General features: G+C 36.8%; 1 protein-coding gene across 3 annotated transcripts; it reads right to left on the bottom strand.

Moving 5' to 3' along the window:
• Positions 1–6,400: 6,400 nt before the first annotated feature.
• Positions 6,401–26,882, bottom strand: ZCRB1_2 (Zinc finger CCHC-type and RNA-binding motif-containing protein 1). Of its 3 annotated transcripts, XM_051214682.1 has the most exons (10): positions 26,555–26,882; positions 24,706–24,788; positions 24,565–24,670; positions 24,366–24,530; positions 24,291–24,325; positions 21,442–24,255; positions 18,691–18,802; positions 17,930–18,037; positions 15,878–15,969; positions 6,401–7,030 (listed from the first exon to the last, which is right to left on the bottom strand). In XM_051214682.1, the coding sequence occupies exons 6-10, from the start codon at positions 21,552–21,554 to the stop codon at positions 6,793–6,795; spliced, it is 663 nt and encodes a 220-aa protein (XP_051067866.1). In that variant the 5' UTR covers positions 21,555–24,255; positions 24,291–24,325; positions 24,366–24,530; positions 24,565–24,670; positions 24,706–24,788; positions 26,555–26,882; the 3' UTR covers positions 6,401–6,792. The 3 variants fall into 3 exon arrangements, with proteins under 3 accessions (XP_051067866.1, XP_051067865.1, XP_051067864.1); XM_051214681.1 differs by having other exon boundaries at positions 6,401–7,010; positions 24,291–24,530; positions 24,565–26,882; XM_051214683.1 differs by lacking the exons at positions 6,401–7,030; positions 24,291–24,325; positions 24,366–24,530; positions 24,565–24,670; positions 24,706–24,788 and having other exon boundaries at positions 13,260–15,969; positions 21,442–23,704.
• Positions 26,883–27,552: the final 670 nt, after the last annotated feature.

Below are 27,552 nucleotides of genomic sequence, written 5' to 3'. Positions count from 1 at the left end.
CGAACCCAGATTCTCCGTTATCATCATGATAGCCAAATTACCTATCAACAAATTGATAAGGCAGACATTTGAAAGATCCTTCGCCGACACAAGGCCGAATGCGATCAGTAAAGTTATCCAGGGTCATCACAGAATGTTAGAGACACAGCCGAAGCCTCACCCTATTGGTTCTGTTCTAATAAATGCACCCGTTCCCTTGCGGGTCAGGGATTCAAGGCATGTATTAGCTCTAGAATTATTACAGTTATTCATGTAGCATTTACGATATAAAGAACCATAGCTGATTCAGTGAGCTATTCGTGGTTTCACCGTTTTAAGGTATGTACTTAGACATTCATGGCTTAATCTCTGAGACAAGCATATGACTACTGGCAGGATCAACCAGTTTATTCATAGTTATATAATATGTCCTTGTGGGTCCGGGTAATTTCACATTGGTTTTCAGGATAACCAGACACCATCCAGGAGGAGGTCGGTCGCTGCACGGATAGCCCAGTGGTAATGTCTCTGACTGTGAAGCTGGGTGACACGGGATCAGATCCATCAGAGAGCACCAGTTCCCTCAAGATTACAGGTACGCTTTGTTGATGAGTGCCAAGTAGCACGAAACCCGGGTCCAGGGTTTCCTGTTGACTACTTCCAATCACCATCTAATCTCAACATAGTGCACGCAATGTCGAGTCCTCTAGACTAGTGGTCACATTGAAACTTGGTCGATAGCATTCGATCTGTACTAAGAAGGACTTGACACACATGACGTTGATCACCACCCAGTGACCAATCAACTATAATAATAAATATGTTAAACGTTTTAAAATAGAAATACTTGAATGTAATACGTTGTTAATCTTATGGATTGTACAATCATATTCAAAAGATTTACTCGATTTGGAAAAAAGTACAAGCTACTACAGTCTTTATCGAGTAAATTTCATCATGTTATAAGATGAGGTACTTAACAGTTTACGAAATTCTCAAATTACTCCACAGCTCAGTATTCTGGAAAACAATTCTTTATTTCCATGCTTCCAACTAGAAATAACGTCCAAGAAATGTACTACATGGTGATGAGACTGTTCCAACATCTGTGGTAAATGCTTAGCTTTGTTCTGTTCAGCCAACGATTAAAAATAGGAATTCCTGGAGTTGCTCTAATCTTATCACCTTGAGTCAATACTTAGTGATTCATATTTGTGATTTAAGTCAATTTGTAGACCTAAGCAACAGCTAACCATCGGTGAAACTTGTTGGAAGAACTGCATATTGCTGAGTCTCATGGAAAGATGAAAAGGCTCTCTCTAGTGTTCTTTTGCCTTCAGAAATCTTCTAGATATACTCAGTTCGTTATATAAACATTCAGTGCTCCCAAGTTTTCAATGGGGGTCTAGCTTAGATTGACTCGTGAATTCAACTTTGGAAATTAAAAAAACCTCCAAAAATTACTTATTCTAATAATAATACTCTTATATTGACATAGTCATTTGACTTATATATCATGGATTTAAGAATCACTTCACAGATCTATAACATACACATTTTGTGCAAAACGTCACAAATATGGGTACAACAGATGATGTTTGATCAAAACATTGGTATCTATAGAGATTTTGCAGATGATGACTATTCTGTCCAACATAATAACGTTCCCAAGTTACATAGATTATGCAAATCTTACCCTACTTCAATATTAGTTCGTTGGATGTTAAAGACTTGCCTGAAACGTTTCGGTTAGTTTAGAATAGACTAGTTATTCTGAAAGCTCCATAAACTATAACAGAAGAATATATAAAACTGATCTGTGACAGATTTATTTAAGAAAGAAGCCTGAAAGTAAAGTTGTAAATACAGATATCACAAGGTCCTACATCTCACAGACTCAATTAACGTATGACACGCATAAAAAACTACGACGGACATGATATTAAGCGGTTAAAAACATTCGATAGAAATCAATAATATCCAAATATAACCCACGAGACACTAAATCACTTAGACTAGAAGTTACATTGTAACTTGATCAACAGATCTAGGCAAAATAGATATTAGATATTATTCAGTGGTCAACCAGTCTAACGAAGAGAAAGAATAACGAATGATTGAAAATACCAATAATAGTAACAATTTGTGAAAAAAAGACAAAATGAGAATAAAAGTTATAGAATTGAATTAGGATCCTAAAGATTTCATAGAACACAAAAAATGTAGATGAATATCCAACTGTGAGATCAATTCTTGACCCATGACATTTAATGTTTATATTGACGAGATGGTCCAGACTATTTAACGTTTATCAGAATTCTGAAAAATTACTAAATATACCAGAAAAGGTTTTTCTCACAGTTCTATACTAGCACATCTTATTGATAGCGGTCATGCAATAGATAAATTGAAATCATTTCGAGTTATCTATCGTATACCTCCATCATTTCCCGACGGAGTCCGTTCCCGTCTCCTATATATAGCTGAAGCCATTGGGATTCGTACATATAACCCCAATCTATGTGTACAGAAGAAATACGTGACTCCCCTATCCCTTCCATGGCCAGTTATAACTTAACTAACAATTTTTATTTTATTTTTTATTTTAAATTTTATTATTATCATTATTTATTTTATTCTATCTGTGTTATTGTTAACCTTATTTCCACATCCATTATTTGTTTGTCATTATCCGCCTCTTTGTATTCTTCACTATCTAATTATTTACACACATTTTATTACGTAATGATTTTTAATGTTTTGTGATTACTATTCCTAGTCTATTTACCCATGTTTATTTGACCTTCTATTTCCAACGATTAACTATTGATAAGAGCTTTGTTATTGTAGTTTATTATTCTTACCACTATCTGTTCACCTGTTTTCGTACTATCAACTTGTACTTTTACCTATTATGTGTAGTGACTTATTCTATTTCATTGTGATTATTGACTCATATTGCCTTGATTGGATTAAAAATTTTCGTATAAATATTCATGTATATTAGAGTAAAGCCTGATGACGATCTAATTGAAAACAATTGTTCGCTTATATGTGTTGTTCTAATTTTCACAATGGGAATCTTTAATATTCTAAAATGGTGGATGTGTCGCTCAACTTCGTGGATTAGTTGAAGTTAGATATTAACACCGTTGGATGCCGGCCCAGTGGTCTAGTTGGTTAAGCGCCTGGCACGAAACTGATATGTCCTGGGTTCGAATCTCGCGAGGTGCGGGATCGTGGATCGCACTGCTGAGGAGTCTCACAGTGGGGTGAAATGGCCGTCCAGTGCTTCCAGGTTTTCCATGGTGGTCTAGCTTCAACTGACTAATGATTTCAACTGTTTAAATTACTACAATCTCCACAAAACCCCTTCTGATAATAAAAGCGTTGCAATTAAATCAATCAGCTCAGAGAACTCGATATGCTCAAAAATAAATCAATCTATAATTTCTAGAATCAAAACTAAAATAAGGATGTTAAGTTTATATTATAAACGACGAAAAATAATTAATTGTAAATTAATAAATGACAACCTTTTAAACACTTTATCCAATGTATTCAAAGCATAAGCTGTTTGATAGAAAAAAATCAATTATGTTCTTAGAAAGTTCAAGAGATCACTCTCCCCCTATTTACTTAACTACAAATTATGTCGTAAAAACATACCATACTTTTATGACTTAACTAATCATAAGCAATTGTATCAGTAAACAAAAAAGAACCCTTCATAGTTTTGTTAACTGTAGTTAATACTATTGTTTTGAGCATGATTTAACTCAATCACAACAGTTGTCAATGTAATAAATATTTGTTTACTAATTCAATAATATATATTACTCTACATAGTTTCTCAACTGAAACATTATCACAATGTAACCAAGACTATAACTTATAACCTACAGAAATATGCCTCACAAAGTCATAAAAATTATCAAAGTACCAATGACACGCCCAAATTTTAAGTAATCAAAGATTTATTAAATGAACCGTATGAGATGAAACATTAAAATAACAAATTTATTCTAAAGAATAAATGAGTGGTCTTTCTACACCAAAGATAGGATGAGAAAATAAATGGAAAGGATAACAGAGAATACGAAGATTAATCCTTTCTACTTAATTTGAAGTTTTGAAAGTCAAGCAAACACATTTGCTTGACACAAAATCAAATGGAAGTAAAAATTGCGTTAACTACAATTACTGATCCCGATCGACCTCACGGATACAGTGACAATTTTCAGTAACCTTTAGAAACCAAATACGGGGTAATGGTTGAAAAAATTCTTAACTTTAATAATTATGCTATAGAAATACCAACCTGTCAGTTAAGTAAGAAGCCTCATCTATTGTCTGAGAAAAAAATATCAAATGACCAACTAGGATTTTACAACTCGAGTGGAGTCAAAGTCAAGACAGAGACTAGAAGTTGATTGTTCGAATCATAACTCATCAATCACTATCTTTTGATTAGGTAGGACTAAAAGGGCTGGACTTATCATTATTAGGGAGTTCAGCTGTGGCAAGAGTTAAGCATAATTCTACAATCAGTGATTTCATGAGTCAGTATTTTCTTCTCAATTATTATCCATGGAAGCTAAAACTTTTGAACTGGAAGCTCAAAGCTCCTGAATACTTATTTAAAATTAACATTAAAATAATGATATTTGTGAGTCATTTGATTTTTTCTATAACTATACAGTCAATCTATATTTATACTTGTGATCACACAAACAGACTAGTAATAGATAATACGATTCGAGGCAAATACGAAAAACACAAAATCAAGCTCAATATGAAGAAGTATTGGTTATTGGGCAACACTTGTGTAAATGATGGTAATACTAATCATATGCCTAAGCCAAGTTATGTTTAAAGGTGTTCAAAATTCTTACACAGCAATTTAAAGTCAAGTGCTCAAGTTACTAAGTAATATATGCATACGAAGTATACAAATATTAGATGATAATTAAAGATAAGCTACTTGTTTTCTCTCTTTGCTTTAATCGTTTATTTACAATGTCTCACATTTGATGACAAAAAGAAAATTCATCTCAATCATTAACTCAGTCAGGAGTCAATTAATGTCATCAAAGTATCTTACAAGTGATCTAAACCTCTTATAAGCCTGTAAGCGTTATGACTGAACAAAAACTGATATGACTCGATGTAAGGAAAAATGGAAAACCTTATGAGCTGGCCATAAACTATATATCAATTACATTGATTTTCGTTTCATTTACGCTGACTGACAGATAAATTTTGAATAAACTAAACTGTGTAGCACCAGACATTAATTTTTTAATGACTTACTGTATGAACATGATTTACGATACCGTAAGATTAAACTTCTACAACCAACACACATAACTGAATTGTTCAGTTGTGTTATTACTTTTTTTCTTAAAAGACAAGGCACTAGGTGTCGTTAAGAGAACCTTGAACAGGAAGACTGGGAATCATACAAAAGAAACGCTCAATGGAGTGAGATGATACTAAACAGCTTACATTTATCTGTAGACCCTGCTGATCGTCGAATGGTTTTTCCCATTGCCATCATAGTAACATTGACCACATACGCGTGCGCTCAAACTAGTTGGGACTTAATTCAACATTTATTTTAGTCGAAAATAATTCAAGTACATACGTTATGTAAATCCTTTTACCTGTATAAACGAGTATGTGTGCTTGGACGCATATGGCAATTTACGCATTAATTACCTTCATTCACTTAGATGTTAATTTGTTTAGAAGCTTGATAACATACATATTTGTTCGTTAAACAATCCACGCATTGCTGCGTGTTGGTCGCATAATTTGTTGAATTAATGTGTTCTACACTGTAGTATCATGTCAAGCTCACATGGATTGTTCTACCTCCCGGACAGACTGATTTATTCTTAACGAGTTACATTTTGACCTTGTCGATTATCCGCTCACTAGCCTTGATCGTCTTCATTTGAGTGTGTGTTGCTTACCCTACTCATCACATGTCTGTAGCTTATTATCGTCTGACTATAAATAATAAGTCTCGCTTTATCAAGACCAGTGAGGTCACTCGCCTCCGGTCCGCCTTCCCACTTCTTATTCTGAACTTCTGTCTGGATAAACAAGTGCTTGAAATAAGTTCATCTAACGCTAACCCGTATTTGGCATCTTATTTCCGCCGTCACACAGAGGGGGTTAGCCTAGGTAATATACGGAGTTTGATGGGAGATTTGTATTCATAGCATAAGCATACGCTCATACAAATAGGAGTCAGATCAACGGGTCACAAAAACATAATTCGCTTTGGCTTCTGAAAGCTATACACTTTTTGGGAATTATGGGAATAACAACTGTCTGGTCAATTAACATAGGAAGTCCAAGAGTAATCACGAAAATATCCACAAGACCCTTGTATTTCAAATTTTGTATCCCTCTTTGAACCTCTTCCTATTTACTAGTTTTCTCCCACTGTACAGCTTTATCTTGCAATAACTTGAGCTGACTGTATTTTCCATGCTAGTTATTGCTTCCTTGTGATCACGTTTCCAGCTGTAAGCACTTTAATAACTATAGTTAGTAAATATATACTTTTATTTACATTACACAGTAAAGCCATAATATATATGTACATAAAGTATGCTAAAAATGAAGATGAATTCAAGTCTAGCATTGCATTAAAACGTTTTGTTGTACAATAAAGTGGTAAAAATCAATGACAATGTATTCATTTTTAAGCGTCCAGGATAACCATCATCACTGATTAAGAATAATACGTAAAAACTCAAGAAGGTAGGGAGAATTTCCGAGGGGAAACTAACTGTACACTTAAGAATCATCAATATCCTCTTCGTCCGAAAAATATGAATTCGGACGAATACATAGTTTCTTCGATGTTGATTGGGATGACGATTGTCTACTGTAGAGTTCTGCTTGATGTTGTACAGCCGCACTCCAGCTATCCAACGGATCATCTATTTCATTATCCTGATCATTCTCATTGTCGCTGTTGTCGTGATTCATTTGTGTTTTCCTATTACGCGGATCTGATGTAGACAAATGAGAACTATGATGAAAAGATGATTTAAAGAAAAGCAAACACAAACTACAATGAAATTGTTACAAGATGAGTATTTATTATTTTATTTATTTTAACACATAAACATTGGTAGAACGAGGCACCGAATAGATATGCGCTACATAAATCATTCGATTTGTGTGAGGGCTAGGATACTGCCCAAACCGAAGCGGGTAGTTTTCTTAGGGGGTCACACCCCCGAGCCTTTGACCTAAAGGTCTAATCCACGAAGCAGTGGGACAACGTAAGGAGATGTAGTCCCATGGTAGCCGGTGACCAACAACTGGTTCATACACCATTTGTTCCCTCAGGATACTGGTTTGGAATCAAGGTTTTCCAACTCCGCTCCGTGCCTACCAACCCTGTTAAAGTGCCAGACATTAGCTTTTCATCCTTTCAATTTCGGAAACAACACTCCAGCCGCAAGAAGTCAGTGAGTAGGACTTTCCTGTATACGCGTGGCCATGTGAGAGTATTTCAGGAGGGAGAGAGGGCCCTCCTCATCCTCAGTCGTACCAGGGTGTTTGGGGGCACAAGATGAGTAGTGAGGATGTTGGAACTTTTGGGACTATTTCATAAATTATTATTATTACATAATTATTAGATAGCTGAACTATTGTTTTTCAGTATTAACTACATTATAAGCTTCGGTTGGACTTATTAACTATTGTTATAAGATTTATTATTACTTAATTATGTACTGTTTGCTCCATCTTCTGCCACTTATAGCATGATTTCATATTTGGGGTGCACTGTGGTCTGACAATTTACATATATAAACTAATGAGTGTTATAGGGAGATATACTGGGTAGCTTGACTGTTATCTTCTCTTATTCAAACTCAAGGCTGAGGATAGAAGGGGTTACGTCGCAAACCAACAGGATTTAGGATTATTCTCGGTTCAACTCAGAGTTAACTTTATAAGTCGAGACGTATAGCTGATCAAAGCTTAAGACGCCATGTGATAGCCAAAATAGTATACACAAAGTAGAAAAAATATAACCAGGATGCTTATTAGAGAGTCGCTTCTCAAGTCATAGAACAATGTGTCATTCATAACAAAAATGACACATACTATTCAGATATATCATTGACAGCAAACAGAAGATTAGATTTATTGTGTTCCAAAGAAGGATTAGTAATATTATTGGAAGGTATTATTATTATTATTATGAAAACCTAACAGAATAATCTCTATGAGAGAATCCAAGTTATTTAGTTATAAATGCTTATTATACCGATATATTTGTTAAATATCAACAAACTAACAGAATATAGCACAAATCAGATTTTATCCTCTTGTTAAGTCTGGTTTTTCACATAAACTGAATGCCAATCTAATAAAGACATCTTTATACATACAGTTTCATGCCATTTACTAATGATTCCATCAAGTTTAAACATTTTCTGGATGAGTAGTATTTAATGTTAACTATTGATTTTATCTAACTCCGCCTGTAGCTCTTCTAGAGTTACTGCCGGTCCCAAGCCCGGGTAAAGGAGGAGGGTTGGGCATGGGGTTAGCGTCCCCATCCCGTAGAAAACTAACTCGCTAAAAAAACGCTTACCAGAAAAAATAATTCAAACCATTTTAACTCTGCCCTGAGAGTTAGAAGGTCTTCATTTAGAAGAATTATGACGCTTCATGGTGAAAGCCGAATTCCTTCGGAAGCCACGAGGCCGATGCCCCTTCTAACAACCAGAGCAAAAATTTTTATAGGTACATGGAACGTTAGAACAATGTGGGAAACCGGGAAGACCAGCCAAATAGCAACGGAAATGAGGAGATACAACTTGGCAGTACTGGGAATCAGCGAAACCCACTGGACCCAAGCTGGACAGAAAAGGCTAGCTACGGGAGAGATGCTGCTATACTCCGGTCACGAAGAGGAAAATGCTCCACACACACAGGGAGTTGCTCTAATGCTGTCCAAAGTAGCACGAAATGCACTTGTAGGATGGGAATCCCACGGATCCAGAATCATCAAAGCATCATTCAAAACAAAGAAGGAGGGGATCTTAATGAATATTATCCAATGTTATGCACCCACCAATGATAGCAACGACGACATTAAAGATCAATTCTACGAGCGGCTGCAGTCAATCATAGAGAAATGCTGAAGAAAGGACCTCACCATTCTGATGGGAGATCTAAATGCCAAAGTCGGAATAGACAACACTGGATATGAAGATATTATGGGACGACATGGACTGGGTGAGAGGAACGAAAATGGAGAAAGATTTGCAAATTTGTGTGCATTCAACAAATTAGTCATAGGAGGCACAATATTTCCACACAAACGTATACACAAGGCTACATGGATCTCACCGGACCACACTACAGAGAACCAGATAGATCATATTTGCATCAAAAAAATTCCGAAGGACAATGGAAGATGTGAGAACCAGGAGAGGAGCTGACGTAGCTTCAGATCACCACCTAGTTGTAGCCAATTTAAAACTGAAGCTAAAAAGAACTGGACAAGTGGACAAACAGCAATACAAAGGTTCAATACAGCCTTCCTTCGAGATACTGACAAACTCAATGAATTCAAGATAGCTCTCAACAACAGATTCCAAGCCTTTCAAGATCTACTGAAGGAAGAAGAAACTACTATGGAGGACAACTGGAAAGGCATCAAAGAAACATTGACTTCAACGTGTCAAGAGGTTCTGGGCCTAAAGAAACACCATCATAAGGAATGGATCTCTATAGAAACACTGGACAAGATCAAAGAAAGGAAGAACAAGAAGACAGCAATTAACAACAGCCGAACACGAGCAGAGAAAGTCCAAGCACAAGCTGAATACATAGAAGCAAACAAGCAAGTGAAGAGGAGCATTAGAGCCGACAGGAAGAAATACGTGGAAGAACTAGCAACGACGGCAGAAAAAGCTGCTAGAGAAGGAAATATGAAACAGCTCTACGATACAACGAAGAAACTATCAGGGAAATACAGTAAACCAGAGAGGCCGGTCAAAGACAAAGAAGGCAAGCCAATCACTGAAATTCAACAACAGCGAAACAGATGGGTAGAATACTTCGAGGAACTCCTGAATAGGCCGGCTCCAATGAATCCACCGAACATCGAAGCAGCACACACAGATCTTCCTATAGATGTCAACCCACCAACGACGGAAGAAATTAGAATGGCCGTCAGACAAATCAAGAACGGGAAAGCAGCAGGACCCGACAACATACCAGCTGAAGCACTGAAATCAGACGTCGAAGTAACCACAAGCATGCTTTACCCTCTATTCAAAAAGATTTGGGAGGAGGAACAAGTGCCAATGGACTGGAAAGAAGGACACCTCATCAAGATTCCAAAGAAAGGAGATCTGAGCAAATGTGAAAACTACAGAGGCATTACACTACTGTCAATACCAGGGAAAGTCTTCAACAGGGTGTTGCTGAACCGGATGAAGGATGCAGTAGATGCCCAACTTCGAGATCAACAAGCTGGATTCCGAAAGGATCGGTCGTGCACAGACCAAATTGCAACACTACGGATCATCGTCGAACAATCAGTTGAGTGGAACTCGTCACTATACATCAACTTCATTGATTATGAAAAGGCATTCGACAGTGTAGATAGGAGGACATTATGGAAACTTCTTCGACACTACGGAGTTCCTGAGAAGATTGTCAATATTATCCGGAACTCATACGACGGACTACAGTGCAAAGTAGTGCATGGAGGACAGCTGACAGATGCATTCCAAGTAAGGACCGGAGTCAGACAAGGCTGTTTACTCTCTCCCTTCCTCTTTCTTCTGGTGGTCGACTGGATTATGAAGACCTCGACATCTGAAGGAAAACACGGAATACAATGGACAGCTCAGAACCAATTAGACGATCTGGACTTCGCAGATGACCTAGCCCTCCTATCACGTACACGTGAACAGATTCAGATAAAGACAGCCAATGTAGCAGCAGTCTCTGCATCAGTAGGCCTCAGCATACACAAAGGGAAAACCAAGGTCCTCAAATTCAAAGCGGAGAACAGCAATCCAATCACCCTTGATGGCGAAACTCTGGAAGATGTAGAATCCTTCACATATCTGGGAAGCATCGTCGATAGACATGGAGGTTCAGATGCAGACGTAAAGGCGAGGATTGGCAAAGCAAGGGCCGCATTCCTACAATTGAAGAACATATGGAACTCAAAACAACTTTCAACCAATATCAAAGTGAGAATCTTCAATACGAACGTCAAGGCAATTCTACTGTATGGAGCTGAAACTTGGAGAACTACAACAACCACAATCAAGAAAGTACAAGTATTTATAAATAGCTGTCTACGCAAGATACTCAACATCCATTGGCCGGATACCATCAGCAATAGCCTTCTGTGGGAGAGAACAAACCAACTTCCAGCTGAAGAGGAAATTAGGAAAAGACGATGGAAATGGATAGGACATACATTACGCAAATCGTCAAACTGCATCACGAGGCAAGCTCTAACTTGGAATCCTGAAGGGAAGCGGAAAAGAGGAAGGCCAAAGAACACATTACGTCGGATAATAGAAGCAGATATGAAAAGGATGAATTACAACTGGAAGGAGCTGGAAAGGATTGCCCAGGACAGGGTTGGATGGAGAATGCTGGTGAGCGACCTATGCTCCTTCACGAGGAGTAACAGGTGTAAGTAAGTAAGTAAGTAATTGATTTTATCTCTGTTCTGATAAGAGTTTACTATAAAAGGTTCAGATAAGTTGTGAGTAGGGAAACCAAATCAAACTGAACATAATGTTCGATACCATTGAACGTAAAATGTCTCCCAGAAGTTTTCTTATTTCACACTATACTATTGAAACAAAACGTAAGTAGTGAATATATCGTATTCAAAAAGCACCTAACACGTAGTAGCGGCTTAAATTACAATAAATAAGGGTACGATTTCATTATATTGATGGAGTTTTGTTCTCTGAGCAGGATGGTTTGCTCGTGGAGCTTTCATCGTTCTTCTGAATGACATCATCAGCACAAAATTCAGATAGAAGTGAAGAGTTCGGATTTCTCCATATGCGTTTCACAGCTTGTTCTGTACACATCGACGTTGATTGGTTCTTATAGAAATTAAATTTGTCATTGTTTACTTCATGGGTTAGATTTTTGTCCCTATAACTGTGTATAATTTTCTCGACTGGTTGATGAATTGGATCAATCCACTCAGAGACTACACTTTACACTTCCAACTACATTGACGAAAAATTCGAAGCAATAAAATGTTTGGAATATTTGTATGGTTACAACAGAAAATTCCATACTTTGTTAAGCATGCCGTTAAATATAGATGGTTTATTTACACAATTATTTAGTGAAAAAGAAATGGGTCAGTGATTGATATATCTTACTTCTAAGCATCAAGATGTTATTCAAGGAGTATAATAGAGTGAAATAAATTTGGAAAGAGAAAAAAAGGGACATGAAGAATTCAGAAGATTAGAATTTGGGAGAACACAAAGAGTGGGTGCACCTGCTCCATTGCAAACGATTTTGAGCCACATCATTCAGGGTCTCTAACCATCGGTTGCTATCATCTCGCGGATCCCAACCAGGTAGTCTACACCTACCGACATGGCTCAGTCCACTTGTCAGTAACTTCATGGACTTCTGCCATGTCTTGGCCTAAACGTCTGCTTTCTTCCAACCTACTCTTACACCATAAAACATCGCTCGTCGGAGAAGCCAGTGTTTGGGTACACGTAACACGTGTCCCAGACATCTAAACTGATGAAGTTTCACTACTTCATCAATTGATTTGCCATCCTTACCTAGTACCCATTTCCTAACAACTGCGTTACTTACTCGATGGTCCCAGGATATACGAGCAATATTTCGGAGACACCTATGATCAAATACTAGTAACCTACGAATATCCTCTACTCATACCGGCCATGTTTCACTGCCATAAAGTAGGACGGAACGAACTGCTGCGCAGTAAACACGTCCTTTGGTTGATAGAAGGATATCTCTCCTACGCCATAAATGACGCAAGTTGGCGAAAGCTAGTCGAGCCTTCTGTATCCGTGCTGAGATTTCGTCACACACTAAACCACAAGGGCTGATGAGACTTCCAAGATAAGTGAAGCGGTCGACACGCTCAACTACTTCACTCCCTATCACTAGTTCGGGTGTCGATGCAACCCAATCCTGAAGCAACATTTTGCATTTCGAGGGAGAGAATCGCATCCCGAACATGCTTGCATTGTTGCTTAGAGTGGTCAGAAGACTGCATTTTGTCAGCGTCTTCACCAAATAAAACTATGTCATCAGCATATTCTAAGTCAACAAGTGAACCTCCTGGTAGAAGTTCAACCCCTGAAAATTTAGATGAGGAAAGTGTTATCTCTATAAGTACGTCGATCACAAAGTTGAACAAGAATGGGGAGAGTGGACAGCCCTGACGAACACCACTTGAGGTAATCAATTCTGATGACAGTTCGCCACAAGCTCTCACTCGACCAGTTGTGTTCGAGTAGAGATCCTTTAAAAGGTTAATGTACTTCTTTGGTACTCCTTTCAGTGACAAACACTGCCATAGAACCTTACGATCAACAGAGTCGAATGATGCCTTAAGGTCGAGAAATACTACGATTGTGGGGCGTCTCAATGTGTGTCTATGTTCTAGGACCTAACGTAGTGTGAATATCTGGTCTATACAGCCATGCCCAGGTCGAAAACCAGCCTGGTTTTCTCTAGTCTGCTCTTCACGAGCTTTGGTTAGGCGTCGAAGTATTATTGTGGTTAATATTTTAGACACTATATTAGTCAAACTGATTCCTCTGTGATTGCGACAAGAAGACTTTTGGCCTTTCTAACAGACTGGGACAATCAGTGATTGAGACCAGTCATATGGAATTACATCCAGATCCCAGATTCTACCTAAAACCTCAGTCAATCGCGCTGCTAATACTGAACTGCCATTTTTAAAATTCTAAGGGGTAAACCTATCAGGACCTGGTGCTCTCGCACGCTTCAGATTTCCTATAGCTTTTTCAGCTTCGTAAAGAGTTGGAGGAGTTGCATTAACTTGTTATTCAGGTTGACTGGAGATCGTGGAAAATCGGATTGTGGCTGAAGGCCAGTTGAACTGATCCCTATAGTGTTCTACCCATCGACCCAATCTCCTGAATTGAGAGGGAATAATATGGCCATCTTTTTCCGAGATAGTTTCGATAAAAGTTGGATTCTTACTAGCGGTTTCCTTGGCAAGTCTGAACAGTTATCTGCTGTTAACTATTGCCGCTGCGTTTTTCATCTCTCTTGCTTTCGCTACCCACTACTGTTTACGATCATTGCGTAGGCTTCGTATAAGCCTGTGCTTAAGCTGACTACGCTCTTCGTCATGTTCAGAGCCCCTCCATCGGTGGATGGTAGCGATGTGACCTACTTAGGTCCAACGTTGGGATGAATTCGGAGGTCGCCATATCAAAGGATGTTTTTCCTTGTGCTTAAAGTTAGTACTTGCTAGAAACAGGCAGTTATCTTAGCATAGCTGCAACAGACGGTCGCCATTATCTGTTCTTTGAGACACGACGCTATAAGATCCACCCAGATGTCTTTCCCTTCCGTTTAGTTTACCTACTTGAGTATTAAAGTCACCAGCCACTATTACTACATCAGAGCGCCTAACTTTTTTGAGGAGGTCAGGAAGCTCATTTAGGGTCGACCTTTGCTAACCCCTTCCTTCCTTGTGAGAAGGCAGCATAGCTGCAGATGCTGGTTGTCCGAGGGGAACGACTTACTGCTATCACTCACCTACAGTCAGCAGTACGACTTCGCCCTCAGACCTTTAGTTGCTGCTTTTAGTCTTCCCGTTCTCCAATCGACCTACCTGGCATAGTAGAACCTACAGGAACATATGCTCCAGCCAATATAGCTCGGTTGCGTCATCACGATAGGCATGCCCGACCACCATGTCAAGATAGCAGCTACCGTCGGGATCACCCGGATTACATACTCTTTAAATAACATCTCCAAACCCTAATCTTCCCGATTACTGCTTATAATCTTGCTACCTCTACCACTACGGGATTTGAATCGACAACTGCATCTCTGTGCTAAGGTGGTGTGGCAACTCGAACTGATGTACGTACGTACGAAGTTCTACGTTGTTACCGACTGACTGACTGACATAAGAGAAACGATCCAAATTAATATAGACATGTTCCGAAAAGTTCTAACTGATTATTGATAAATAAAAAGTCAATGTTGGGACTACCTCATAGAGAAGCTATTAAAGATTACTACGCATGACCAACCGCCGCATACCTCGACGTGCGATGTTAGCTGAATTAGGAGTAAACTGGAAGGAACAGAAACATGACGTCAGTTTATGAAATTATTAATAAATGGGGACCACCTGGTTGGGGTCCTCGCAATAACTGCGGTCAGTGATTAGTGAATCAGTAACAATGATGTAGATGTATTCACTTCTTGTTTTCACTTACATCTTGGGTTCTAAAATTATTTTGTACTTCTTACTCCAACAAATAATTTCTTTCTTCACAAATCATAATCTATGTGCCTAGATTTTTTCAGACAACACTAATAGTGCTACTACTTACTTTGATGTTCATCTTATTAATTCTTTCACGTTGTATTGTAAGCATCTATCGCAGGATCCAGGTTGTTTATGACTGACTAAAAACTTGTAATTAGATAGAATTTGATCACACCTAAATGATTAATGATATTCTACTTAAGATACAGAGCTTACATGAATAATTTTCAAATAAACATTGAATATATTCACTTAACATGGAACAAAAAATCGCAATATTTATACTTACAAATTATCAACAATCTGTCTTTATAGGGAACTTACTTGAGTTTCTTTCGAACTTTACGTTTCTTTACTGGTTGTTCACGTTCACCCAATGAGTTTTTTTCACATTTATAACTAAGATGTCCGAAAGACTACAAATTAGACAGGGATTAAACTGTTTATGCATTATAGTACTAATTCATGTAATTCAAAATTAGTCATAAATCCTAAAAGTGACACAAGATACCAATTGGCTTCATATTAAATGAAGTATTGGCAATTACACCTGGAGAATAAAAGGTGAGGATAACCATTAGAGCATAGTCCCATTGATGAGTTTCATTTTTATAGGTAGTATTTGTCACAGGTTAGCATAAGTTGTGGTATCATTAAAAGCCAGGGAGCATACGACAGTTGTTTCGGCCAAGTATGGAACTACTTAACAGTGCGTACCAACGATCACATCAAAAACAGAACTCAGGAACTATGGATCTTTAGATCACTGGGTTCGAATCTAATGGTCTATATTTTCAGCACCAGCCGATTCGTAGTATAGAGCAACGATCACCCAAAGGCATTGGTAACAACTGTCGGATTGCTGAAATGGTATAAATTCACAAGTCACGATTTAATACTGACACTCCCAGTACGCATTAAATGAAGCTTCATTTGATTTGCAAAAAATGTCGCATTTAAATCGTACTATTAGTATTAATGTCTTAAATCAAACTTTTCAAAAATTTCCCCGTTCAGGTTATTTGTCTAATGTCTACAATATTAATCCATATCTATCTTCAAGGCATTCCCCTCTGGTTAGTGGAACTGCGAAAGGTAATATTTCTCTCGTTTCTGGCCATTTATTGATCGCAAATGAGAAAAATGTGCAACAGGTAACCACACGGAAGAACTTTGCAAACACAACAAACCTTCTAGATGGTGGTTGGAGGTAGTCAACAGGAAACCCTGGACCCGGACTTCGTGCTACTTGGCACTCGTCAGCAGGGTGCACCTGTAATCTTGAGGGAACTGGTGCCCCCTGGCGGATTCGATCTCGTGCCACCCAGCTTCACAGTCAGAGACGTTACCACTGAGCTATCCGGGCCGCGACTAACCTCCTGTAGGACTGTTGACTACCTCCAACCACCATCTAAATCTCAATATATAGTGCCCGCAGTGTCGAGTCACCTAGACTGGTGGCCACATTGCAACCTGATCGATAGCATTCGATCTGCACTAATAAGGACTAGACACGCATGACATTGACCACCACCCAGTGATCAGTCAATTGTGACAACAAACCTTCATCATATTTTAATTATCAATTTTTACTGAGAATGAGTAGTTTTAAGGGTCGATCAAAATCTAATTTCAAATCCTTATGCAAATATGTATCTATTAATGTTAACGAACAAAATATCACACTGCGGTTGGAAACTACATTTAATGTTACGTTAATTTCTCGTTCGGCCAAGTAACTGGAATAAACTGTGTAAAGAATGCATCGAGTATCCTAATCCAAGTTGTCGGGATTATATAGTATATCAAATTTAATGATCTAATGATCAAATTCAGACGCTATGTCACTAAATAATTTTTCAATTTGTTAGATCTTAATTAGTTCGCAGATTTGAAAATGTTTGATCAATTATTTAATTTTATTGGTGACCACCTTTCTCTCTCAGTTGATGACAACTATATGGTAGCAAAAAACACCCAAAACTAGTGTTCATCAACATTCATCATACCTCAGACATGGAATTCGGAAGAATTAGTGAACTACAAAATAATGCCTGTCACTTGATTCACCACACTAATCGAGAATGGCATATTTTTCAAGTGATGAACCCTCACTCCAACGCCATCGGCTGAGTCTGAGAGGCCAGATTTACTTTAAGGATGGACAGCTGATATGCCGAGGGGAATTAGGAAACCGTTACCGGATAAGTGCACGTGATTAGCCAAGACATAGCTTGGATTTCTAGGGAATGAGATAAACACTATCAGTGGCTTAGTTTCCTAAGGGATATATATATATATATATATATATATATATATATATATATATATATATATATATATTTCGCATTAAGTAGTCAGATTCAACAAACTTACGCCGCATTCATAGCATCGAGATTTATTAGGATATTCTCGTCTACGAATAAATTCAGCAGCTCGACCATTATCTCGGGCGATTGATGCTTTCAGTGTACGACCAAACATCTAATTGAAGAGAAACATTAATAATAAAGTCAAGGTGGACTGATGCTATAAAGCTTTAAATATTATATAACAGACGACAGTGAATATAAATCCACAAATGTGCTCAATAATTATCACTGCCATAATCAGAGTATAACTGTAAAACATTAACTTTTGTTAACCTTGAATAAAATTCGACAACTGTAAGTTACTTTCGGTAGAATTTCGATTGCTTTCGCTTTATTTTTCGATTGAAATTAAAATATATTAGTGGTTATTTGTTGTTCATTAAGAAAAGTGATAATAAACAGGACAGACCTCAAGATTGAGTATAGAAATTATCTTAGTAGTGTAGAAGTGATTAAGTTTTGATGTTTTCTTTTAAATTTAATTAAACAATCTTTATGAAAGCGTTGGCTTAATTAAATCACCTGTTCCTCATCACTTACAGCATCACTGAAACTCACGTAAACACAAATACATCAAATTGTACTTGATAAAGTCATATATAATGATTTAATGAAATTTGCTAACCAAGATTATTTCTCTAGATAGTCAAACTAATAGTTACCGTTACTTAAACAACAAAGAGAAAGAATGAAATGAAATACGAAAAACTACTTCACCTTCATATTGAACAATACAAGTAAGTAAATTTGCATGAATATATTTACCTGCATATTATTCAATTTATTTGCACAATTAAAAGCATCATTTTTATCTAAGAATAAGACGAATGCAACACCTTTGCTTTTCCGACTTTCTTTATCTTTTACCACAGTTACTCTAGATTAAACCAAAAAAGGGGCAGAAAGTAAGCAAAAGAAGGTTCATATACATATCAATCAATAATCAACACACAAGACAAAAGAATAACCATGAACGGTTAAAGTTCCAACGTGTTAAGAAAATGAGTTCATGTCTTATAGCATAGTATAAATTAGAATGTGTAACATGCTGTTAATATTTCACTTTTCTTCACTTACATAAATGATTTTAATGCATGAAATTGAATATTAAGCTTTCAGTCAAGTTAATAGTATAATTTAAAACAAATGGTCACTTTGATAAATTTCGATAATTCAATGGAAAGACGAATGCTATCAGAATTATGTGATATATTTGCGCAATACATTTCGAACAATTCGGTCACATATATGCTCGTTAAGATATTATTATATGAAAAATAAAAGGTCGACTATACAAATTAAAAGGTAAGCGGAAACAAAGAATAATAAAGTACACAAAAGCAATATGAAAACCACACTGGATAATAAGTCAGTATTACCAGGGTAGGTTAAGGGTAAGAACAAATTGTTTTTAATACACAAAGGGGTTTCAGTTTCTGTATAGCCGATGCTTCAATGAACTTTAGTATGCAATACTACAAAGGTTGACTTGATATCACAACATTATAACCGGTTTCAATCAACGGTTCTCAAGGCTATCCATAGCTACGCCATCAATCTATCGAAAGTACTCACCCTCAAAAGTGAATTTCATATTGTCAGTACATAATAGTAATAAATCTTTAAGATTTTTAACAGAAAATGACAACGGAAGGTTATTTAATGATATAGTCACCTTTGCAAATAAAGTGTTTACATCAAAGGAGCACATTGTCTTAGTTTTTATATTAATATCCATTAAGTACTTGATCCAAATGAGTCATTCAAAGAATATTTACAAAATTGGTTTCGGGTAGCGTTTAGCACTTTTGCCATTTTGCAAAATTGTGTGTAGATGATCGACACACTGATAAGATTGAACGTAAGGGATTATTGGTCTTACGAATTTTTGGCAATTCATATAAATAAGGATACGCTGAACCCATAGGTTTGAGTAAATTAAACTCCTCTTCGTTAATAGCATTCATGTTTAACAATTTCATTAGATTTGAGCTAACTTTCCCTTCTAATTTACGTAATCCATCAAAGTCAACATCAGCCATAATTTTGCTTTAATAATTGAGGATAGATGACATTTTATTTTTGGAATCGTACTTATTCATAATAACAACACCTGATCCTCTATCAGGTTTAATTATAATAATATCAGCATTATTTCGCGATTCTTTTAATGACTTGAAGTGCTGAGAAGTCAATATGCTTCTCTCCTTTGGTTCAGGATAATGAAACTGGTGCGCTATATCCACTAGTTTAGCTTTAAACCAACTTTGATACTCTAAGGATGAAGGGAATGAGGTACTTGATTGATCATAGAGGCCTTCAATGCCTAATTCAGGTGAGGCCTATGATGCTTCTGGCACCCAAAATCGAGTCTACATTACGTTACCATTTAGAGGTGACTCAAATAGTCATATGTTGAGACGGAGACTTAAATCAACTATCAACAGGACACTTCATGCAGCCCAACTATTCATTATTTAAAAGGCAAGATCTATGTTTCACCAAAAACCTAAACAGCACGTAAGCGATTGTGTCACATGTATGTGCGTAAACACGTACATGGGGAGAAGCAATTGTGAGCTGCAAGTAAGGGTAGCTGGACACATACCTAAATGGCTGCAAAAATAAATGAATTCCGATTATTAAATAAGACTGCATGATAGACAAGCATCCACCTTCATTGCGAAACATTTGGGAGAGACCGGTTATAAGGTTGATATCAAGTCAACCTTTGTAGTATTGCATACTAAAGTTCATTGAAGCATCGGCTATACAGAAACTGAAACCCCTTTGTGTATTAAAAACAATTTGTTCTTACCCTTAACCTACCCTGGTAATACTGACTTATTATCCAGTGTGGTTTTCATATTGCTTTTGTGTACTTTATTATTCTTTGTTTCCGCTTACCTTTTAATTTGTATAGTCGACCTTTTATTTTTCATATAATAATGTCTTAACGAGCATATGTATGACCACTTACTTACTTACTTACTCCAGACGGAGTTATGTGTGGCCAAATTGTTCGAAATGTATTGCGCAAACATATCACATAATTCTGATAGCATTCGTCTTTTGATTGCATTATCGAGAGATAATAGTGTAGTAGTGGATGATAGACAATCTTGAAACGTGATAGTTTTGCGACTTAGTTCGGATTGTTATACTTTAACGAGGAACGGCTATGATTGAATTTTACGATCAGAAAGACACACAAAAACAGCAGCCATAATTAAAAGCAGGTTAGAAAATAGGTTTATTAGGCAGGTGGTCTCGACCCTTAAGTATTTTGTTTATTACCACGAACATCGATTAAAGCTTCCTCCAGGACTTCCGTTAACACACTAACTGTTGAAGAATTTAATACTTAGTGTCATGATTTATTACGCTGAAATCTCATCTTCGTGATTGAGAACAAAGTGCCTAAATTGCAGAAATGCATAACTCTAAATTTATTGCTTGAGTAAGTAACAATAACTACCAGTTTAGTACTTTAATAAACAGTAAATCAAAACTCACCTGACCACTTTACCATATGGCTGTAATATTTGATGAATATCATTGTTGGTTAGGCTGAATGGCAGATTACTTATGTACACAGTACTTTTACTTGGGGCCAATCCCTTACTCATAATTCATTAAGGCCAATCAGATAAATAGTGATAGCTGTTAAAAATGGATAAGGGAAGATTTTAGGAGGGGAGGACCAAATATGAGTAGCAATGTATTCCGATGTCCACTCATATAAAACTTACTAAATATTTTAGGGCAGAATGAAGATCATACAGTTCAGACTGAAAAATTCCGAGGTTTGTTTGTGAAATCAAAACATTCAACCCAATATTGTAATAAGCTTGACACCATCACAAAGGATAACTATCTTTTTTTTTTCTAGTTACTAAACCCTATATTTACTTTAGGCATAAATATAACCAACTCATTTAAGTAGCTAACTTAAATGAGTAGTTTCTAGTCATTTTTACTCAGCAACCAAATTGTTTTATTTGCGCTAATTATGAGATCATGTCTAAACATTTGACAGTGCGTTGATAGTGTGGTGACCATTCCTATGTTTGACTTGAAACTAGTTAGTTACTCAGTCAGCTAAAACGTGGGACCAGGTACATATATGCATCGGTCCAGGTTGTTACACCTCATTAGCACAACAAGATGAACACCAAATTCATAGTAGTTACTTCAATGATAGTAATATGTAAAAAAGGGTGCATATAAAGATATAAAACAGGAAGAAAGAATTAGTTTGTAGAGAAAAAAAGGTATAAAGTAATTTTAATCTAAGGTTTAAGGGTAGACAAACAGTGTATACACCTACGCCATTGTGACCGATTATGATCCATGTCACCCAGTCTCCAACCATTGGTTACAATATTTACGCGGACCCCAACCGAGTAGTCTACATCTACCAATATGGCTCAGACTAGAAGTTAGCGAATTCAAAGACTGATCCCATGTTTTGGTTTGGCCGCCTCTAACTTTCTTCCAACCGTCTCCAACGCTAGTCAGCATTGCGCGTCGTGGTAATCTGTGTTCAAGTTTATGTAACACGTGGCCCAAGTCACTAATGTAGTTTGCAACTAGTGGCTTGAAGACTATTAGATTCGCCTCATCCTGTTGACCGTATTCCAAATTTAGTCGTAAGATATTTCACAAAGGTGATGAAATGTAATATGAAAATCACCACCATTCCAATTACATATTTTGTGATTTGATACCCATATATTCTGAGTACAGAAATGAGTTCAAATAGATATTTAATGAACATGAGATACTTTCTTTATTAAACCATGCGATTCGTTTGTATTAGAAACAGTAGAATATATAACAGGGCTCATCTACTTCGTTTATTCATTACTTCTTTATTTCATTCATACCACTATGGAAAATTCAGTTCGAAGGAATATGAACCTACAAAAACACTGATGTGTGGGGAAGTGCTAAAGGTTACGAGTTACGGTTAATCTATAAATACTTAATCGGACTGGAAATAAAATGGCCAGTATTAAACGCTAAAAAGACGTTTACGTAGCTAGTGTCGCTGATAGTTTATTCAAAGATCCAGTTCTTGAACTAAAAGTATGAACGCCTGATAGCTTGAATGAAAACCATCTAAGTGCATCCTGAAACTGTGAAGCCGCTACGAAAACATCAAATGTAGCATGTGTATTTAATTACGATTACTATAAAGCCCAATCTGAGTAGTAGACAACTGTTCTTTCCAATCAATTTTATATAGCACCTTTCATATATGCAATAAAGGCAGGACAGTGCGAAATATTTTCTTAGTGAAGTCAGGTATGCAAGAGTAAATATAAATGAACTTTTATTCGTTCTCATATAAATATATAGTTAATCCAGATCAGCAACCACATAAAATTTCGTTATCGGTTTTGAGGGACGGTGATAATTCGGTTTTTAAACTGAAGTAGATATAGTGGAATTGGAATCCTACACTTATTGGTTTGTTTTAAGAATTATTTTATCAATATACTCCTTTTGTTTAATCTAACTTAACTCACATGTGATTTGCGGGTTAATGCACTTTACCCAGAGTCAAAACGCCAAGATGATGTCTACCGATACTAAAAGGTTATTCAGACAGAAGTAGGTGGGGCGGGATACGAACCTAAAACATAACGGTTAAAAGGAGTATTTTGACCATTGCTCTATCACTTCCCTTCCTATTTATACAATAGTTAAAAATACTGGGCGAATTCAAAGTGGATAGGGTATGTTTGGAGCTGAAATAATTATTGTGAGGTATCTAAAAAAATAAGCATTAAATGTATGAGTGGCTAATTTATTTGAACTTTAGATTTCAACTTTATTAGCTGCCTTTATGTTCAGAGAGTTATATTATATACAGTGTGTCAATTATCCTGTATTGGATGAAGTCTACAAATTAGTTACCAATCAAAGTATTCTGTTTAGCAACAATTTCCTTACACTGACTTTATAAAAAAACCTCACGCCCCAGAATTTCACACACTTTGGAGATTTAGAAACCAACTATTCGTATAACTGCATACAAATAAAGCTCATTTTCGCTTATAATACTGCACCGAATGGAGTTTACAGTAAAAATCATCTCTTAAATAGGTTATTTTGCTAACAAACACACTTCGTCGAAAGCGCAAAATTAAAAAACTCAATTGTATCAGAGCAAATATCGGATTATTTTGTATACGAAAATGTACAAGACGGAATCACTATTTACGACGTTTATGTTTGGAGGTTTGTTTCTTTGAACGACGGAAACGCTTTTTACTCCTCATGGGATTCATTTTGAGTGCTTTTTTAAGCGACATATGTGGCCTAAATAAAAATAGTCATTAAAAATAACAACATACTCTTCACTAGAAATGATTGGATCAGAATTTCGTTCCTGAATAAGTTAGGAGTGAAACTGCTTTATCTCAATGTACCTTGCAAGCACCCATGAAATAATGGGAGTTACACAAATCTAATTCTTGAATAACAACACTTTGGTCTCCGATAACCTGTTTGTCATTGGAAAGGATGTTTTCAACACAATCTAGAGGCCCAGGCAACCGAATATTTTCAAGCTTTTGACGAGCAGCCTCTCTATACTAATAAAGTAACAACACATGAATCACGACAAACTTTGTCCTTAACAGCCTTAATCTCATTTTTCAATTGTTTTTCTGCTGCTTTACGTCCCTTTTCTTTACGTTCAAGCTTTCTTTTTCGAAATCCAGTAAGATATTCTCTAATAACTCGAAAGTGGGAAAATAAAGACCGTACTTTCTCTTCTCCTCATCAAAAATAAGACTAAGCTTCGGTCTTTTCTTCATAATACTAACCAGGCGCTAATGCAATGTGAACACCTAATTAACGATAAGTAAAGTATGACACCATCAAAGAGAAAGAGACTTGATGAAACGTGGAATTATAATGCTTTATCATTATTTGGTTAAAAATCGTAACAAGTATTAATTCAGATCATTTGATGTGATTCATTTACCATTTAAACTTGGATTGACCTGAAGAGGTTAATCATAAAACCCATTTCGTTTCACTGAGGTTTCTTAAATACAGCTAATATTTAAAATACTACCCACTGAATCTTAGAAGTTGATGTCTTGATTTTTATTTGAGAATTTAGCGTCAAGGTAGACAAAAAAATTATTTTCCAAATATGCAACATGGCTAGCTAAAGAGAAAAAGTGGATACTGCCCGTAAATATAAATCAACACAATGACTAGACGACAGCTAACAATAAGCCTAATTACTTCACGAACTGACGCCACACTTTAGTTTTGCCGCACCAAACTTTCTCTCGATATAATCCCACACTAGTAAACACTAACCATAGAGATGGACAGTAATTAGACATACCTAACATACATCCTAAGCACCTCAATTGATAAGGATTTGCAACTCCATCGATAGATCTGCCATCTCTGTCTAGTAACCGATGCTAAACCTCAACACTGCTCACTCAAGTGTTTTACGAGACACCTATTATCAAATACCTACAGCATATGCATGTCCATTTTTCGCAGCCATTACAAATGTCGTGTACGGGGAGGAATCTTTAATTCGACAAACAGAAACATAAATTGCAATGGACCCGGAACAGATGACCGTGAGTCACCATAAGTTAACAGAGGAAATGAATCAGAAAAAAAACAAAGGAGTAAAGATAATAGCACCAAGTGAAGGAATAGAGATTAAGACAATATACATATGATGTACTGACGTCGAAAACTTAACTTCAAATGTTTTGCAGCTTACTGTCAGTCGGTACCTTAGCGTATGAAAAACAAGAAGTGAAAAATGTGTAATGTCATGATTGGGATTGAGATGAAAATAGATGGTGAGCACATATGTACTACTACGATTGATTTTCAGCCACACTAACTAGTTTTCAACCGCAAACTCTATTTACTGTGTCACACTGAATCTATGGTGGCCAGTCATACCATGTTTTTATGGGAACTAAATAGACATAGCAAACTAGTTTTTTAAAGGCCAAGCCAATAATCAAGCACTTACGACCTACATCATGCACAATATCAGCCCCCAAACAACATTGTGAAGTTTGGATATTCTCGAACAGTAACCTAGGATGTCATAGTAAATAAACCCTGGCAGAATCTAAAGTCAAATATAATTACGTCACCAGAGACGATAATAAAAAAGTGGAAATGAGACGACCCTGGGGAGTAAAACATGAAACAGATGACTTGTGCGACAACCTAAAGTTTGAAGTTAGAATAGGACTATGCGCGACATTACACATAGACCGACCGCAAAGACAAAACCAACCCGAACCTCACGTCTTGAACCAAGAAATGAATTCTAAGACATCATATCTCCAAAAGCTACATTCTAGCACTATATCCCGAACTCTTCGTTTTAGCACTGAAACTTCGGTACTGGTATAATTTGCTCACTACTTCTAAGCAGGTTTGCACTTCATTACACATCAACCCGAAGTTCGTAACTCAGTATACTACAAATGAGTCTTAGTCCTTGTTTGCTTTTGCTGTTTCCTGATTTATTACATGTTTAGGTCTTAAGAGAGTTCAAAAGCGTAGTCGGGTTTTATCATTTTGTCGTTTCCTGCTTATTCATTACGACACTCACCTATGTGAACCTAGGTAAATCCACGGAACAAACGATCGACTTTCAAACCTGACCGCACTTTCCTTCCCACGACCTTGGACGCCCTAAACGACAGCAGGCATTTTGTATATGAAGTCCTTGAGGTCAGTTGCGTACGTATATGCTGGCAATATTCCTAGGTGTTAGTATATTTACGTAGTCTGTTGACGTCTAAAAATCACCAAAGTCGTTACTAACAAAATAAACAAAGTTCTTTTGCTTTTTTTAGTGTTGGTTGCTGCTACGCATCTTTTTCTGAGATACATCAGTTGAATAATATTGTAAGAGGATCTTCTTTGGCCGGGTAAGTAAATAATGTATCGGAATATAGCCACACGCGATTCTGTCCATTTATAGTCTCTGTGACACATTGGTCTGTTCAAAGTTCCGGTGAAGACTGATAATCAGTTAATTCGGAACTGTTGTCGACTTCCATTAATCCTGACAGTGCCTTCTGCACTGCAGTTCATAAAATTGCTCCAAATAAGCAATTTTCGGTTTCGTCTTCTGATAACGTAGTTCCGTTTGTCGTATTTCTCGTTCGGCAAACACATCAGTCTACCTGACTGGTGGGTTTAGCACATTATGCCAAACAGACAGTTTCGGTTGAATTCGTAACAGCGTTGAATGAATTTCAGCATGTAGGAGAAACATATTCTTATATGTTTTAGACTACTCATACTCACAATATACATATAGGAAGTTGCTTGTTACGTGATAATAGATTAAAGTACAGATTTGTTGTTCTCAGATCTGTGCGTTCGACCGGAAACGGAAACTACAATGTCTAAGAATACTTGATAAACCGTGAAGAATGGAGATATAAAGTGACATTCAAGATCTAAATTATTGAAATCCTGGTAAATACCCCAGTGATCCATAACGGGATGAATACGTGATAAAGTCATGCCGGGTGATACATAATAACCTGTAGCGGTAAATAAATTACCGAAATCAATAGCTCTTTAAGTCCTCGATAT

This window comes from Schistosoma haematobium, chromosome 2, assembly GCF_000699445.3.
Source record: "Schistosoma haematobium chromosome 2, whole genome shotgun sequence".
Lineage (NCBI taxonomy): Eukaryota > Metazoa > Platyhelminthes > Trematoda > Strigeidida > Schistosomatidae > Schistosoma > Schistosoma haematobium.
This window is presented reverse-complemented; position numbering and strand designations above follow the sequence as displayed.